This window comes from Phymastichus coffea, unplaced genomic scaffold, assembly GCF_024137745.1.
Source record: "Phymastichus coffea isolate CEN01 unplaced genomic scaffold, Cenicafe_Pcof_1.1 PCOF00028, whole genome shotgun sequence".
Lineage (NCBI taxonomy): Eukaryota > Metazoa > Arthropoda > Insecta > Hymenoptera > Eulophidae > Phymastichus > Phymastichus coffea.
The window spans coordinates 4,096,382-4,115,410 of NW_026706839.1; the positions used below are offsets into that span (position 1 = coordinate 4,096,382).

At 35.4% G+C, this 19,029-nt stretch overlaps 1 protein-coding gene and 1 pseudogene across 4 annotated transcripts; both read right to left on the bottom strand.

Annotated features, from left to right (window-relative positions):
• Positions 1-1,244: 1,244 nt before the first annotated feature.
• Positions 1,245-3,300, bottom strand: LOC131675738 (eukaryotic initiation factor 4A-III-like; annotated as a pseudogene).
• Positions 3,301-4,888: 1,588 nt separating this feature from the next.
• On the bottom strand, positions 4,889-18,395 carry LOC131675753 (rap guanine nucleotide exchange factor 2-like). Of its 4 annotated transcripts, XM_058954871.1 has the most exons (14): positions 18,188-18,395; positions 17,765-18,117; positions 17,223-17,684; positions 16,604-16,896; positions 16,209-16,524; positions 15,512-16,048; positions 15,032-15,428; positions 14,724-14,955; positions 14,493-14,552; positions 13,762-14,061; positions 13,358-13,672; positions 11,729-11,845; positions 9,296-9,472; positions 4,889-7,895 (listed from the first exon to the last, which is right to left on the bottom strand). In XM_058954871.1, exons 1-14 carry the CDS (start codon positions 18,299-18,301, stop codon positions 7,864-7,866), a joined length of 3,705 nt encoding a protein of 1,234 aa, XP_058810854.1. In that variant the 5' UTR covers positions 18,302-18,395; the 3' UTR covers positions 4,889-7,863. The 4 variants fall into 4 exon arrangements, with proteins under 4 accessions (XP_058810854.1, XP_058810856.1, XP_058810857.1 ...); XM_058954873.1 differs by lacking the exon at positions 14,493-14,552; XM_058954874.1 differs by lacking the exon at positions 11,729-11,845.
• Positions 18,396-19,029: the final 634 nt, after the last annotated feature.

Genomic DNA, 19,029 nt, shown 5'->3' on the forward strand with positions numbered 1-19,029 from the left:
AAAAAAATCAACCAATATCACAAGGAGGCAAAGCCAAATACCTAGGGGTGCACTTAGATCGCAGATCATATATGGCGAGACCATACTTAGATCAAGAGAAAGCAACTCTACCTATAGTTACGAAAATTTTACTGGTTGTTAGGCAGAAAAGTAAAACCTTAAACAAATACTAAATTCTTAATATATTAATGCATTATTAAATCGATATAGATTTATGGAATTCAATGATAAGGCACAGCAACAAAATCAAACATAGATATTATTACAAGCTTCCAAAATAAAGCCCTAAGATCCATCGTCAATGCGCCGTGGTTTGTTACGAATTACATAATTAGAAAAAACATCAAGATGACAACGGTAAAAAAAAAAGCTCCATGCAGAAAGTATATAAACAGAATATCCGAACATCCGCATCGTTCGGTGAAGAATTTGTTCCATATAACTGCACTTAACATTTCAAGATTCATAAAATTTAAAACACTACAAACCTAACACTTGTATTGTTATCATTTTATTTATAAGCATAATGTAAATATGTAACGATAATGATACGATTCACTGGAGTACTTTCATGTATATAATTTTATTGCAAACATCGCTTTTATAAAACTTACTAATTGTCGTCTTTGTAGACAAATTGTCAAATAAAGACTTTAAAATGAAAAAGAATCGATATTGTAACTCTTTTTAATGTATTTATTCATCGTTAAATTGATATAAATAAGTTAAAGGCTATGAAACACGAACTTATTCTTACGACTCACTCGCGTTGACTTTTTTCAGCACGGCTTAACTATGGTTACGGATTTTTTTTTTGGAAAAAATTTAATTTTTTAGTCTCACATATACAGTGCAACCAAGGACATTTATCTGTATTTAACATATTGGTAGAAGACTAATGAAAGAACTAAAAGAAGAGCTGCTACGCGAACGCTAATAAAATATTTAGCCAAGAAAGACGACCAAGATGCAACGTTGTTTGTTTCAGAATTTAATGTAAAATGTATATAATGTTTAGAACCAAAGTGTTACCTATGATCTCAATCAGTAAAATTACTTTCTAAATCTCGTAGTATTTACTGAAAATTATTCTATTTTTCGATAAGTATGTACAAACGAATAAATTAAATAAAAGAAAAAATTGTCTTTACAAAAAATCATCAATTTTTTTGGTAATTTCGGTTTACTTAGTCAAAAATTGCTGGATATTCAAATTGGTTATGGATCTAATATAGGGTACTTGACAAAAAAAAGGCACAAAATATTATAAATATTATAAATATTATTGAAGTAATCGTTAATGATCAAATTCACATGTTAAAGGTTATTTAACATTAGATACTAGTTCGTACCTAGCGAATTAAATTCCTAAGTGAAAGCAATATTCTGTACATCAACTGATATTAATGAATTGTAAAGTACACTAAACTGAACTAAACTGAGTGAAGACTAAATTATAAGTTAAATAAATACATCATCCAGGAATCATACTATTTACACAATCTTTCAGCTTTCAATTCATACCTTATAAAAATAATATATTTTAAACATGTATCTAACTAGATCAAATCAGCGACATTCATAAGCATCTCATCAATCTGCGTCGAATAATACTGCTCGATATCACGCAAAATTCTAATATCGTCACTCTTTACAAAGTTAATAGATACACCCTTTCGGCCAAATCGTCCGGAACGACCTATCTTGTGGATGTATAACTCACGATTATTTGGCAAATCATAATTAAGGACTAGTGACACTTGCTGTACGTCGATTCCTCTTGCCCAGATGTCCGTAGTAATCAATGCACGACTGAAATAGAAAGATAAATTGATAATACATAGGCGCTATCAAAAGATGTATTACCAACTTGTAAAAAAATAAACAAACTTTTGCCCATATCTGAATTCTTTCATTATATTGTCTCTCTCTTTTTGAGGCATATCACCATGCATAGAACATACTGTGAAATTATTTTCCCTCATTTTTTCTGTCAACCAATCGACTTTGCGTTTTGTATTACAAAAAATAATAGCCTGTATAATGGTTAGAGTATCGTAGAGATCGCATAATGTATCAAATTTCCATTCTTCTCTTTCTACAGCTACAAAAAATTGCTTGATTCCTTCTAGAGTCACTTCATCACTGTAATTGAAATTGTTGAATTAATGTTTTCAATAAGCCACACATTATTTAAATTTATTTAAATGGAGTACTTGATAAGCTTACCGTTTGACAAGAACACAAGTAGGATTGATTATAAATTTACTAGTCATTTCTAAGATTTCATGTAGTAATGTTGCAGATACAAGCACTACTTGTGTGGCAGGAGGTAAATATCTGTAGACATCGTAAATTTGTTCTTTGAAACCTTTATTCAGCATCTCATCTGATTCATCAAGAATGAGCATTTGATAACCCTCGTTCTTAGAACTCTACGTTTAATCATGTCAAATACTCGTTCAGGAGTTCCTGACACAACATGTTGACCGTAGTCAAGTTTTCTAATATCTTCGCCTAAATTTGTACCACCAATGCAAGCATGACATTAAACATTCATGAAATCACTCATTGCAAGTACAACTTTTTGTATTTGTGTAGCCAGTTCTCTGGTAGGAGAAAGAATTAATACTTGTGTTTCACGTAGAGCAGTGTCTAAAGCCTGTAGAGCTGCTATTGAAAATGTTGCTGTTTTTCCTGTTCCTGACTGTGCTTGAGCAATTACATCTTTGCCCTTCATTATTGGAATGATAGCGCTGCTGGATGGCTGATGGCTTTTCAAAACCTGAGTAACACAAAGGATAGAATATAATTTTCTGTGAAGACAACCTTATCATTATTTAATTAAATTGAGAATAATAGTTTATAAGTAAAAATTGATATCAGAGTGAATAAAAATCAAAAACTTTATTTTGAGGTTAGAATTCTGATTACTTGAAAATCTACGAAATATAATAAAAACATACCAAAAGCATAAATTCCTCGAAGAAGTTCATCTCTGAGACCCATAATATTAAAAGTTGGGATAACTTCGACATCTTCGGTTGTTTTAAACTCAACAATCGGTAAATCATCGGCTTGCGCTTCAACTCGGCGTAAGCCGTTTTCTTCTGTTTTTACCCTCTTCTGCTCTTCTGACGAAATGTTCAACGAACGTCTTTTCATGTTTAATGACAAATAATTTAATAAATATAACTATTATTTGTTAAAATAATCAACTATACTACAATTTAAAAAACAAAATAATCTTGCTAGTGTTGTTTGCTGTTAATACTCATAAACTCACTAAACTAAACGCCGCTCACCAACACTACTGAGCCGACTCTGGCGTGTGTAGGTAGGACAGTGTCGCCACCTAGTCAGCCAACAACGATCGCATGCTGTCAAAAATGCGTGTGATATAATATAAGTAAAACAAATAATAGTTAGTTTCCAAAAATTCAGCCTACACAAATAATCGTGGCTAGATTTAAGATTTTTGAGCCTTAAAAATTTTCTCAGGTAAATATAATTGTGGATGTAGTTTGGAGCAACAAGTTATGATTTAAATTTAAAACGTGACAATTGAAACACGAGGCTGTGATTAAATCTGTATGTATTAATTGTGGTTACGCCCGTCAAAATTGTATTTAATTATGTTTTTCGGTAGGTTCGTGTTTGTAGTAAATTAAACGGATCTTAGATAATAATTGGTAATATTCTTTTATGTAATCCAATGATAAACTTATAATAATAATGAAATGATGAAATAATGCTGTATTCAAAGCTTACGTAAAAATATCACGTTTGTGCTTCAAATCTTTGAATAAACCATTGATAATTTTGTAAATATAAACGGTGGACGTATAATTTTGAATTGTAGAATTATTGTCTAATGTGTTTCTTGTCTTGTCATATTGAATTTAATAAATACACAGATTTTAGTCAACTTCCAGTCTTAAAAAAAATGGCGTGAGACGTTCACAGCAATGTCACTTTTTTAAATTTATGAAGATCATAGATAAATTAATTGATTTTACAAAACAATACTCATAAGTTATGTGTCGAAAAATTTGTATGTATATATCTTTTAATAAGGCTGAAATCGAACAATGCTTTAAATAATTTTGTTCACACGCAAATTTGCTGTGAAATTTCAAACTTTTTTTAATCAAAGCGAAAAAATGTAATTTAGTTTTTACGAATATGAGCTTTCACGTAAATCAAAGAACTTTATACTTTCAGGAATAAAACTTTTGGATCCTTCAACCAAATATGACAGGAAATTCGATAACAGCTCTGAACATCATAGAAAGAATATTTAGTAATTGGAAAACATTGGAAGAGATCGTTGTCGTTGGCAAAGTACACGATTTTGAAATGATGGATAAAGTACGATATTTTTGTCAAAGTTTCGCAATTGTTGTTTCAATGGAAGATAAATTAGATTACAGAGAGATTTGTGTAGATTTGAAAGATCTTACGAACATGATATTCAATAAGATACTCACGGATAATAGCGAGCAAGAAATTGCAAAACAGATTATGATATTTCACGAGTGTAAAGTAAAAAATGACGTTGAAAGTTTGAACACCGAATTCCAAAGATTACCTGTACTCCAGAGATGGATTATATCGTGATAATACATACAATTGTGATTAAAAAAACCTACATATACATTTGTGCCATGTCGATTGAGATAATTTTTATAATAATTTTTATACTGTAAATGATATAGAAAACGAAATTGATAGTTACTTTGTACTTTTTTTTTCATGTAATTAAGTGAATAAAGTATATAGTTTATAAAATTGTTTTCTACAATTTTATATGTACATAAAATAACCGAGGAGAGGATTTTATTATAAATAAATATTGAATAGAATTTATTAAGATGCAATAGTTGTATTTTCGGGAACATTTACATTTGTGCAGATGATACGTGTTTCATACAAAGAGGAGTTTATATTGATTACCAAAATTAAGTTCTACTTTCTATAGACATAGAATGATACCTTTCTCATTTACATAAGTAATGGAACATAGTATGATTAAATTTACGAATGCCGATGTAAATATCTTTCATTCTTTTTTTAGTGATTCATCACTATACCTCTTTGCTTTAATTACGAGTTTTTATTCATAATTTGTACCGTTCATCTTGATTTTCAATAATGACTTCATCGTGGAAAAATATATTATTTATATAGTCTTGTCATTAGAGTGTAAAAAAATTAAGAGGATATAATTGCAAACAAAAATGAAATGCGCAATGATTGTACTATAATTCGAATTTTATTAAACAAACTAAATACAAAAGAATTATCATCTTTGTTCTTTCCGATTCTATGACTTTTTGAGACGCATAGAACCGCTACACATTAGCTGAAATAAAACCTGAATTACATGCAATTGACAATACAATATCAACACAACTGTGACGAAAAAAAAGTATAAAAAGATACTTGACTCATTTTGGAAGATGAGATCAAATTGTTACAATGAAAGTTTATATAAAAGAGTATAATTTAAAAAATGTACTTGTTACAAAAACCGTAAAAGTTATTTCGGAAGCATTGTGGTTAGGAAGAATACTAGTTTCGTAGGCAGACAACAGTTGCGTTTAAATTTCAGGTAAAACTTCAGTGTAAGCGATTAGGTGCGACAGGACAACTAATAGTATTATTCTTACGAACCGCTAACATTACAAAAAAAATCGGATTCTCGTTGGAATATAATAAACAATAAATTAGTTTAAAAAAAGACAGAAAAAATTATAAAAAAACTGCACTTTCGTGTTTGTATTTAATATAAATAAAAGCAGTTAAAGTTTACGTGTACGGAATAATGTATAAATCGATTCGGGCTTACAAAGACGCATACTTTGATAATTCATGTACAATTTTTTAAATAAAACAGAAAATGGAGAAATTTTTTTGCGACTTCAAACTCCGTTACAAATAATCTATTTTAAACTAAGCTCGATCTACGAGCAACGAATTACAAAAATGGTCAAAGAAAACGAACCCAATACAACAGCCTTTCAGCAATATTTATCATTGTTGATTAGTAATTGTTTCTTTTCGTTATAGTTTTGACAACTTAGCAATGAAAAAAGTGATTTGGAAAATTTCTTGCGGATTAAAAAACATTTTCGGCGAAATACTTGCGATGACTTGTGCGTTTGCTTCGCGAAAAGGATTGTGGTTGCATATATAAAGTTGGTCTCGAGAATAAAACACCAGAGAAATATTTTTATTGAGTTTCTTTTGCAGTTATGAATGATGAATAAGATTTAAAACGAAAATTTTATAAAATAACAATAAAAATGCGTTTTTTGGAATGTCGACGGAAAATATTAGACGCAGGTGCTTCTCCTGTGATGCTATTAAAATACTATTTATACTATACTTTTATTGAAAATGAATAAGATTTTAATTTAAAAATTCTTTTGTGATGATATTTAAAATACGAGTTCAATTTGCTATTACTTTAAGGGAGATAAATAGCAATGTAGCGTAAACAATGAAAAAAGTGATTCAAGTTTAACGTAAGTTACGTTAACGTCCAATCATTTCACACCTCTTTCTTGTTCAAATAGCCGACTCATGTCGATAAGATTTCTTTCATATCAGAGTTTATTTAATATTTAATCATCGCCGACCTCAGACAACGCAAGTGACTAAACTATTGTACTTAACATATCTTCCCGAGACCATTGACTTGAATAATATTGAATAACTTGTACGGAATTGAAAACGCATTTACGATATGTACAATGAGAGAGTTATATATATATAGTAAATGGGATTTTCTGTCATTTATATTGATATATCTATTGTGATACAAATATACGCGAATTTTTTAGTTTTGTCACATACCTGTCCACATGTAATTATACTTATATATCCATCAAAGCCCATCAGAAGGGGAACCCACGCTGAACCGCACCAAGACATTTAAAAAAGAAAAAAACAAAATTTACAATTTCACATTGTCGACATACAAATGCAGACACTCACACCTCACGGTAAATTAACATTCTAATTAGGCTCTGGTAAAAACGTCTATCCAACGTGAATCATCTTTCGCATTCTCACAAGCATTCTTAACGTGCACGAAAACAAAAAAATATACATAGAATTCGCCATTTCCTGCGTCGCGAGATATATATGTATATAATATATATAGTTTATATATCGATGTTTGCATGTATATATATAATATATATGTATATATATAGAGAGATTTATCGGCCTTTTCATCCGTATATATAATATATATAAATCGTATCGACGACACAATAGTTTGAACTTTGAAGTGGGTGTGTGTGGATAAGTGAATATTATAACTCGAGTTTCTCGTTTCTATAATCTCTATCCTCGCGATGTGTCTGCACTCCGATATCCGCTAAAGCAAAGCTTCGAGCGCACACGGTATACATTCACGAACAACGACTAAAACGTAAGACCTAATTGCTATGTACACCAACTTACGTATCTACGAATTTATGAGGGCGGTGAGTGGGAAGGAAGGGGAGGCTAATTCTAAAATTATATTATACAGTATCTAGCCGCTCCAACACTGAAATTCATATTTAACATCTTTGGACTTGATTTATTACACATTTCCTTTCCTTTTCTTTATCTTGAGTATCTCCGACGAGGTGGATTTCGTCGTGATCGTCTTGGACTTTTGGCGCAGAAAGCAAAATTTATTATTTACAACTGGGTGCTACGTCGCGGTCCAACAACTGGTCTGACAGGTCCACGTGGGCCACGTACCACAAACGACGAGTGAAGTCGGGGCTTCGGTCCAACCATCACCACGTCGCCGGCCAATGACGCCGAGCGCTCCGGGCATCTGCCCGGAGCATGCTTGTCCTATACAGCCGATACCTGCGCGTCGTCGTCATCTGCAAAATCATCAGTTTGTTTCAGCGACTTGATTTTCGCCGCGAGTAAAATATAAAAAGACGATGCTCGCTCTTTTCTCTTTGCCGTTGTCTTTTGAAAAACTGTCGCGCTCTCTCAGCTATGCATTAGTACTTTTTCAGTGGCCGTGATGATAATAAAACTAAAGTGATGTCAGCTTTTCGCAGTAAATTTTATGCAAGTGTACATAATTCCAGCCATTTTTCTTACGATATAGTTAAAAACGAACGTCAATGGTCTAGAAATATATTTTTGTTCGTTTAATCAGAAAACAACTAATTTATGGATTTCAAAAGTGTAGCAAACAATAATAAACAACCATAAAATATCATTTAATTATACATTACTCTGAAAAGTAGCAAATATCATTATAAATTTGAGTTTATCAATTTATATCTTCACTATTGCCAACACTAACAATATTCACAACTAAACTATCCGACCTGTCTTCATTCAATCACAAAATTAAAAATAAAATGATTTTTCATTCTATTCACTTAAATTATAAAAGTGTCTATATCAAAGCAGCATATCATATTAGTGCATATATGTACTTTGTAAGTATTTCATCTATAAAAGCGTTTGAAAAAATGTATCTTTTAAATTTAAAAAAAAAAAAACGTATAAGCAAATAAAAATCATCACTTTAAAGCAAAAAAAAATATGCCGTGCGATATAATCGCGATAAGCGATAAAAAATAGTAAAGTCTTGGAAAAAAGTATGATGATCATAATGCATAATAGGTGAGAATGATATTTAATGGACATAAGCAAGCGAGCAAGTGCAATGGGTGAAAAGATATTTCAAATGCACGTTACTTTTTTGTTCTTATTTTACTAATGCCGACTAAATATCACAGTATATTGATGTATATAATAATAATAACCCATTAGTGCTGTGAATATATTTTCATTTCCCAGAATGTGTGATAATTTTGTATCTATTTCGTGTATCATATACGTTCTTTCACAGTGTTAAAAACGCCACAGAACATTTAGAAATGCATCAACATTTACCGTACACCAAAACGAACATGTCCATTTAAATTCTTATCTATATCGTTTCTCCCGACACGAAATCCCGTTATTATTTACATAACACATTAACGATTTCATTCTTCCTCCATGATATCTTGTACGATTTTTTCGCGTTGATTATACTCTATAGAGCATGTAAGTGTCGTGACGATATGTATGATAGTGAAATTATGAAAAATATGGTAGTGCGTCAATCGCCGTAGTGTAAAAAATAAAGAAAAACCAAAAAATAAACCTACTATCATCGTAACGTCTCGTCACAATAAAGCCGTCGGTCGTCAAAATAAACGTCGATGAAGAAGATGAAAAAGTGTGAAGTTGTGTGCGGTTATATTTTATATACCATCTTCGTGCTCTGTTCCACGATAAGTCACTCCCTCATGGCTATGCGCACGACCCAACCGATGGAGTCTTGCCATTTGAGCAGCTATCTTGTAGTCTGGTGGTATTCGACATTCCGTTGGGCCACGTATCATACGGCTCATCGGTGGTGGTAGTGGTGGCGGCGGCATCGCTCCACCTGCAATAACCCTCGTTCCCATTGTCGAACTTTGTTGTGCTTGAAGAATAGTTGTGTCTCGTTGAACGATACTTTTTGAACGAGCATTTTTTTAATAGATTAAAAACGTGAAGAAGCTCATTCAAAAATAACAAAAAATCATCTTCCGTGATGCTCGTGCTATATGTACGTCACTCTCTAAGCTAGATTATAACAATTAGAGATGAAAACCCAGCCAAATGGATGTAATCAACCAAGTACTTGTGTTTATGTTTCGATGGTTTTCAAGTAGTTTGTCGTAATAAACCTTTCATCGTTGTTCGATCAAGTATTTTATATAAAGTACACCTTTCCACCTGTGATTTTTCACCCATGCACTACATACACGTGCGAATAAGCAGATTCAATAAAGCAAGCAACTACCATGCACCCAACACCAAATTCCCCTTTGACAAAACAAAAATTCACTATTGCGAGATGATTAATGTATGAAAAAGCCATTGTGAACCTGCAATCGACACTCTTCTTCACAAAAAATACAATGTGAGAGATGAGGTTGTTGGCGTGAGATGAGGGACAAAAACACACCCTTTTCGCCTCGGGAACTCACCATCGAAAGGACACAAGGAATGATGGCGTTGACGGTGATGATGATGATGATGATGATGATTTTGTTGTTGGTGATGATCGCAACCTGGCCTTGGGGGTAGTGGTGGTAGCACTGCCACCGCGTGCGGGAACGGCGGGGGAGCGAATACTGCGTTGCCTGACGACGTTTCTTTTTTTTTTTTGTTATGGGTGAGTTTTCTCGTTTTAAACAAACAGGGAATGTGTTTGCACTGACACCAGAGTGTACAAGAGAAAGAGATATTGTCTTGTGAATGATTGTAGAAAGGTTTTTATGGTTTTGCTCGATTATATACGAGTTACCTGCTCCGATTATTTTTTCTTCGTAAAGAGTGTTAATTTTTTATTTATAAAATGACATAGCTTCAAAGAAATTAGAAAAAAAAAATAGGTATCATGCCGAACGATGTTAATGATCAAAGGATAAACTTGACTGCACATATAGATGAAATTTAAAAAAAATTATTGAATTTCACGATGTAAAATTTCAAAGACTATTTATAAAAAATGTAGCAACAAAGTTGTTTTAAATATTCATATAATATTTGCTCCAAGTATTACATACTACACAATCAAAGAAGCGACTTCTATATCTATACACATAGTATACAATTAATCTTTTCACCACAGAAGACAAAAATATGTTATAGTTTTGTTTAATTTGAATTGTAAATCTGTACAAAAACTAGTCGTCTAAGGATATAAGCTATTTACAATGTTTCATAACAAAACCTTAGAGAAAGCGAGAGAGAGAGAGAGAGAGAGAGAGAGAGAGAGAGAGAGAGAGAGAGAGAGAGAGAGAGAGAGAGAGAGAGAGAGAGAGAGAGGAGAGAGAGAGGAGAGAGAGACAACGACCAATAAGTACAAAAGAGATGAGTGTACACGCTTAACCACGAAGATAAAAAAAAGAAAGATGAAAGCCTTTCTACTTTGAAGCATGCTTTTATTGCCATAGCGCTAAGTACGTATATATAATCCAAGAATAGCATCGCAACGATCTCTTGGAGGAATTTATTTTTTATTATTATTATTATAAATGGCCGTGTCGAGGAAGGTATGAATTTTTCATAAGATTCGAAACTGGATTACTCCTTTCTCGGAGAAAAGAGATCCCTATACTCGGGCATTGTGCATCGCATCTATTTCAGGAGTATGCCTTTGTTGCGTTTGTACGACAAAAGTGCGCTTACGTGATAAAGTTACCGTGCGGCGGATGCACGGCGGACACGAGAGCGCGTCGAAGGAGACCGAATGCATCTCCTTTTTTCTTGCCCATCGACCGATTTGACGCGCGACATTGAACAAGGGAAGTTGGTATATATAGTTTTTTTTCTCTTTCGCAACGCAAATCGAGCTCGGCGCGCAACGCTACCGAAGCTAATACTGGCACTGGAAATAACCTCGGCTATAATCAATTTCTGGTAAGTATCGGCCTTATCAACAGCTTCAAAGTGAATCCGAGCACAAGACAAGAGAGAAAGATAGGAAAGCCGTAAAGCGGAGAAAGAAGAAGCATTCCGCGCTCAGAAAGACGATCTCTATAAAGCGAATGTCGGCGGCGTTCGCTGTCGGGATAAAGATATAGCTCTGGCGAGGTGTGTAGAAGAATAAGAAAGTAATCGAGAAGAAGTCATATGCGAAAATACGTACCTTGCATAGTGGAGTGTCGTCTTTGCGGTGGCGGCGGACTACCTCCTGCCTCGACGCTACTCCCGCTGTGGCTATCCAACTGAGTGCTATGGCCGCTGTCGCTGCTCGTCACCGAACCTACGTAACATCGTGATGTTGTTGTGTCTATGTGGCATGTGTGTGTTTTGCAGGAAAGGGAGGCACAGAGAAAGAGGTAGAGACGGAGAGAGAGTCTTCGCAATTGCTGAAGCTGTCCCCGTCGTCGTAGTCGTCGTCGTCTCGTCGTCGCTTCTCCTATATACTTATACACGCATACCGCTTTCACGCGCTTCCTTACGGATATCAGTGGGGGACGTGTGGCGTATCGAAATCGACCATCGACGCACGATAATACTGCGTGTGTGGAACGACTCGGCTTTTACTGCTGCGATTATAGGCGATTTAGCCTTCTCGAACCAAGCACACTGCTCGAGAGATGTTCTGCATACAGAACATTTTTTCAGTAATATTTTCGGACTATTGACAAAGTCAAAATGCTTTGATGAAAAACGCTCACATTCATCGATGATCGCTATAGTACGCAGCAGCAACAAGTATCACTCCAACGCGCTCTTTCAAATCGACCAATAGATGATATGAATGATTTTTTTCTGAATACCGAAATGAAAGTTGATGTATTTGTACTATTATCAGTAATATAATGATAATAAGCTAACTACTCTATAACCAATTTGCACAAAAAAACTGTTCTAATAAGCCATTATATCCATATGATAATAATAAGTGATGTTTATCTGTTTTATTGATATTTCATCTCTCTTGTTATTAGCAGATGATCTGATCGATGAAAAAATACCAATGGTGATATAATTATCCTCCGAGAGTGTAAGAGTGAATTCTATATGGAAAGCGCGAGCTTACGGCTTGTACAAAATAGTATAATATGCGTGCGCGCGTGTTGTTATATTAGAGAAAAAAAATAATAAATAGGACAGCGAAAGGACATGAAAACACTCATGATTAATATGATTGCGTCACGGTTGTGCAGCGTGCAAAAACAAAAAAAAAAGACTTAATTCTTTAATGTTTTTTTGTTCGCTCAATTGCTTATTCGCTCGTTTGGAGAAAAAAGAAAATTCACCCATAAGTAATCTCTCCTTCTCTCTGTTTATAGCATTCTCGAGTTATATGACGAGATTATATATATATAAAACAAGGCAAATAATAGTCATTTATTTAACCACATAAACAAGCAAAAGCTAATATAGCCTTGAATCAAGTAGCTCATCGAAAATAACTAACTTCGTCATTCCTAAATAACGAAGTTTTCATTTACACGAGTTCCATTCAAGGATCAAAAAATAAAGCGATGATAGTAAGAAAATGAGTAGTTAAGAAAATATAAAAATTAGCAATTAGTAAGACGAGAGAACGAGAGATAAAACATCCATCTGTTATCGTGAAGAAATATATATACTAATAATCGCAAGCACCGTTATGTGTGTGTGTGTGTGTGTGTGTATGTGTATATATACACACACACATACACATACATACATATATCAAAAGTATGCGGGAGATAGAGAGATAAAGAGAAAGAGACGACGACGATGAGGAGTTTAGTAACACAAGCATCTAATTTAAGCTTACCACTCGTCAACGTTTTTCTCAGAGGTTGCAGGTTGCTCAAACTCGTCACGCTGCTACTTTCCGCGCTAAGATCAACTGGAGGTGGTAGACCTGATGGAGTGTCACTGTGTGATCGTTCGTGCATTGGTACTCGACTACCTGAACCAACTCGTCGTGGTGCCCCAGGACTCGATTCTAGTTGTGACGAGTGAAGTGCCAGTCCTGGCACAGGTAGTGGTGGTGCATGTTTTGGCTGATATGGTCGAGTTTTATGTGGATCTGATAACGCAAGCATTTTACGGACTGCTTGTGGCGATGCGGCTCCGAATTTCGTGCCTAAAAGGCAAAAAACCATTAGTATCACTTTCAATGTTGTTAAATAAAGAAAGTAGATTTTTTATTCGATTCTACTTATAAAAAATGACCTTGAATACTCTTTCTTCCCTCGCTGGTACTACTGGCACTGCTCGTAGTCGAGAGCGTGGGTGACGGATGTCTTCTACCCCGTGAACCACCCAGCGGCACAGCCGCGGCCATCGTTACGGTACCAACATGAGGTTCGCACTCCACTGATAGTTGATGCAGTTTTTCTTCGTCCGTTATCACTTTCATATTCGCTAGGTAAGCTTTTACTCGACGTACCATCTGTGCTTCTTCGAACATTTTCTTGGGATTCGGTGCTGCTGCAGATTTCTTACGTCGTTTCACTGTTGCAGTTTGCCCACCTGTAAAGTTAAATCGTGTTGAAAAAATCATTCGGTTTGTGAGAAACAGCTATGCAGAAATATTATTAAACATTTTTAGTAAAAATCTAATGGTAGTGCTTCAAAATCATCAACAAAAATTACACGTGATTGTGAAAAGTTAGAAATGTTAAAAACAATATTAGATTAACGAAAAATTGTATCTTTTGTTTTTGTTTTTTAACAATTAGGTGTAAGTCTTGTTGTTTCTACACTGAATAATTTTTTATTATTGACTAGTTCATTACGGCATTTCTAGCAGCTGTGTGGTGATAAAAATTTACTAGTGATCTGTTTTATACATTTTAGAAGACAATACAGTATACAATGCCAACGTTAATGGATAAATTTCAGGAACCAAACAACCTAAAAGATTAGAAAACTACATTAGATGTGAATGCATCGTTTCGTACCGGCATACAGCTCCCACAATCTGTACAATAACCATGATCCGTGAGTTTGAAACTCCCCGTCTAAGAGAAATTTATGACAGTTATATACATATATAATAGTGATTAGATTTGACGTAAACCTAATTTCTTTTCCTTTGTCAAAAACAAAAATAAAAACAAAAATAAAACTATGTCAGAGCAATTACTACGACAATTTTTTTATTCAAACAAAAAGTATATGTATATATTTACCTTGACCACCAGTAGTCATTTGATTAAGAGCCACCATAGCAGAACTTGGCGGCTGCCCTCCACGTTCCAGCATGGTCACCATGTCGTACGAAGACGAGCACATATTCGTTAGAGCTCGGACTTCCTTTGCTATCATGCGGAGTTTCTCGAAGTTTACCAAACCTTCTACTCTCGAATCGTTACCAAGATGAATGAACGTCAGATCTTTCTTTACAACAGGATAGAATGGAATCTGCGCAGAAATAGACAAAAACAATTGGCTCATTTCATTAAAAAACATATTCCTTTTTAGATTAGAAAAGACTTACGATAGGAGGCTGTGTTTGTTCACTGGCAACTAATTGTCGGTATTTGCTCATATTTCGACTTGGATCCATAAGATCTTGTAAGTCACTGAATAACCTCTGGTACTTGGTTGACAACTTTTCCCAAGAAGATCTCAGTCTCGAAACCGCGCCATGACCCAATCCAGAAATAATTGCAAACATGGAGTTGAAGTTCTTGCACTCCTTGCACTGACGTGCTATTTTGACAAACTGTTTGATAATTTTACTTCGTCTGACAACATTATGCTCGGAGCATACTTCAGTCACAACCCAGAACATTTCTCTATTGACTAATTCGGCGAACTGGCTAAGCATTGGCACGCCATATTTGCTTTTTAGCTCGAATAGATCGTCAACATATTCCGTCGATTCAATTTGCCTGCAATTATCAAATACATTCATTAAAATTTATTCAAAACTAGTTATACCTCGAAATAACAATTATGAATAATCAACTCTCACCTAAATATACTAAAGTCCTGAAGAGTCAATTGGAAAGCCACTTCAACCGCATTTAATTGCAAGAAATGAACCTGCGATTCTCTAACAAGCTCAGGAGCTTGTTCATCCGCGACCAAAGTTTCTGAAACACCGTTGGTCTTGAGATAATATCTTGAGCTCAGTCCAATACGTTCGGCTAAATTCTGTAATTGATCGGGTAACCGCCTTTGCTTGATCATGCCACCTTCGCCAACACTCACTTCCGCAAGAGAGAAGTTAGAGCTACTCTCAGTGATACCAAACTCTTGAAGAGCAAGCATCACTACCTCGTGCGCTGTCGTCTCTTTATGCACGAGAAGATACTTGCAAGTTTGATCGGCTTTATATACTTTGAGTACGTGTTCAGGATAGTCAGCCGCTCGCAAGTCATCATAGCAATAGAGAGTTGTCAGGTCGGGATTCGAGCGAGAATGATAGAGGTTAGAATTCTGCTGGGCCAAACCTGTGCCGGGAGGCGTATGTGGTGGACCAAGCGGATCGTCTGCATGCACTCCATCACTGATAAATCAATATTTTTTTTTATTACTAATGCCATATCTATATTTTTATAACTCTAATTTTTTGTTTGCGTTAACCGCACATTATTGCAATCAGTCAATTTCAAGACGGAGAGATATGTTTTTATTAATAGAATAATAAAAGTGAAATAGTAACTCACTTGATCAAATTCTTTGGCAAAATATTCATTTTCATGAGAGCTTTCTGGAACCTCTTTCTTGGTCCAAGTGTCATGAAGCCTTTGTGCTCTTTTTTAGAGTCTTTACAAGGAGACGTGTTGCTACTGTCGGTGCTAGACATAAGTAGTGGCACACCTCCAACCATCGGATTCAGAGCATTAACAGGTGTCAATGGATCGACATGAGTCGATAACCTTATTCGCGGATCAGTCTGCAATCTCGGAAGTATTTCGGGTTTGTTTGGTCGGTTACGCGCTCGTGGAGAGTTGTCCGGTACTTGCAACATCTCTTTGAAATCTGAAATTTCAAATTATAATTCGAATAAAAAACTATATTTTTTAAAATTTGTATATATTTTTATTATAATTCTCTGTACCTAAAAGATTGGATTTGACAGTAATACTAAGATGCGTCGAGCCCCTGAGAATTTCTAAGGCTTTCGCGTGACTGACGTGCTCGAAACTCTGTCCATTAACCTCGAGAATGTGGTCGCCGCGTTTCAGACCTACATCCTCGGCTTTAGATTTCTTCTCGACCTTCGAGATGAATATACCGTATCTCTTTTCGTAACCACCCAAAATACTGAAGTGTAAAACTTCGTCTCTACTCGGTCGCGTCAATACAACTGTTCGCGGTCTCGCCTTGGCCGAGCATGCGATGTTCAATAATCTAAAATATAAAATAAAATTTGATTAGTTAACATTTTGTTTTCAATAGAAAATTCTTTGTTATTACTATCGCTAAATATGACAATGGTTTCATGCAAGTTTTTACGCGACTTATTCAAATCATATATAATAAAGGAAGCCCTAGGCGAAAACACATTATATAAGATTTCTTTCGTTATAACGTTATTACGCCAAAGTTTCTGGAACCGGGTGATTAGTACAAGCTTAAAACAAATTCTTGCGAACGCGAATCATTGGTGCAACAAGAATACGTAAGCATAGGCAAACTGTCTTTCATAAACAAACTTGCATCCTTGAAAAACTCACCTTTGTTGACCTTGCATCTTTTCTCTCTCCAAGCACATCTCAAAAGCTTCAAGAAATTCCATCATTGCAGGATCTGTCTCGAAGTCCGTGAAATGATTGTTGACCCAGAGCAAAACCACTCTGGCCACTCTGTCCCTGACGTGAGCTTGCTCGAACCACTCGAGTAATTGCGAAGCAACATGTAATGGATTATCAACGAATGTCCTGTGAGTTAGCAAGAAATCCTCGACGTAAGTCGGGTCGGTAATACTGTTTTCCTCTATCAACTGCAGCATAAGACGTTCTGGTGTGCCTCTGATCACAACGTGACCGCGTCGTACCCCACCTTCTAACGAACCACGAAGCTCAGTCACAAGAATAACATGTCCGTTTTCTTCGTGCCGCCTCGTATTTTCTTCACCCTGGTGCTGGATTCTGTAGTAGTCAGCTTGAGTGACGCAGACGAATTGGCAGTCATCGCACCTGTGGGAAAGCGAAAAAATACGTAAGTGAGTCATACATTGTATGTACAGAGAGAAAGAAGGTGGATAATGAAAGCTTACTTTGTTCGCATAATACCGCGGTGAAGCAGCCTTTCCATGGTAGGTAGGATGCCAAAACTGTCACCAACATGCAGCTGTTCAACTTCTCCATTGTTGTATTCAACTTCAACGGTTCCATTGATCAGAACACTCCAACTGTCCAACTCTTCTCCATCTGTGAGGACAATCATACCAGCACGTTCGACCACTGCAAAAACCATTACTGCGCACAGTGCTCGCCTCACTGCCAGGGTCATATTTGTGAAAGCCTTGAGATGCTGAGTGAACTCAAGCAAGACCTCAATATCATCTTCTGTCCGTTCTGCTGGGTCTTTCTCTAAACACTCCCGTACTGTATCTCGAACAGTTAAGCTCTGCAAGAAATGTAGATGTAAGCTTTACTTGTAAAACTGAAAAATATGTTTCTAAGTAATAAATACTTACGTCCATACTCTCTGCAAGGTCTTCTTCCTCATCGCTATCCACCACAGACTCAACAAGACCAGATAGATCAACATCATCAGCATCCGCATCCAGCGAACTCTGTACAGAAGTCATTGTGTCTGAACCACTATATGCAGAACTGGTGTCACTGGAGTGGCTACTTCTGTTGGACTTCTGATAAAGTTCTGGTCGGCCTGATAGGCCCTGCGAAAACTGTTGTAGCAAAAATGATTTGTTATTAAACATACCAATTCTGATTAATTAATATTGATGTAGAGTTGATTGTATAACTCATAAAAACTTTGGTTTTAGGTTGGTTTGACATTGTTCTGATTATTTAAGGAAAACGTATAAGGACTCCTAATATTCAATGCCACTGACAATTGATAATTACAGCTACTTCCATAATCTCCTGAATGATCATTAATCATCTAACTCGTGTAGAAAAAAAGGTTTTGGTATATAGAGAATCTGACTATGGATTGTGCATGTCTTAGGCATCTTTAAAAGTGTTTTATCTGCACAGGGGTCTTTCATTCTCAATGAAGTAATAAAGAGGCTTAACAATAGACTCACACAAGTCAACTCTAATGCTGGCTGGGTAATTTGATTACCAAGAAAAACAAGAGCAAAGTGATATGTCAAGTTCAGAAGATGGATATTGGAATGCTTAGCATTCCAAGGGCTCTCTGTTAAATTAATAAAGAACCTGCAGATACGCCCCAGTTTGCAGAAAAGGAACAAATTCATAGACAATACGCGACAACGATGACTCATGACACAATTCTCTCTCTCTCCCAAAACAAAACCAGCAAATAACAACAACAAAGGAAGAAAAGCCG

Excerpts from the sequence above, each read along its gene's own strand:
- LOC131675753 (XM_058954871.1), bottom strand. The coding sequence starts at position 18,301 with ATGACTTCTGTACAGAGTTCGCTGGATGCGGATGCTGATGATGTTGAT. Across the intron at positions 18,118-18,187 it reads ACCTTGCAGAGAGTATGGAC|AGCTTAACTGTTCGAGATAC; the intron begins GTAAGTATTTAT and ends CATTTCTTGCAG. Across the intron at positions 14,956-15,031 it reads AACAAACACAGCCTCCTATC|ATTCCATTCTATCCTGTTGT; the intron begins GTAAGTCTTTTC and ends ATTTCTGCGCAG.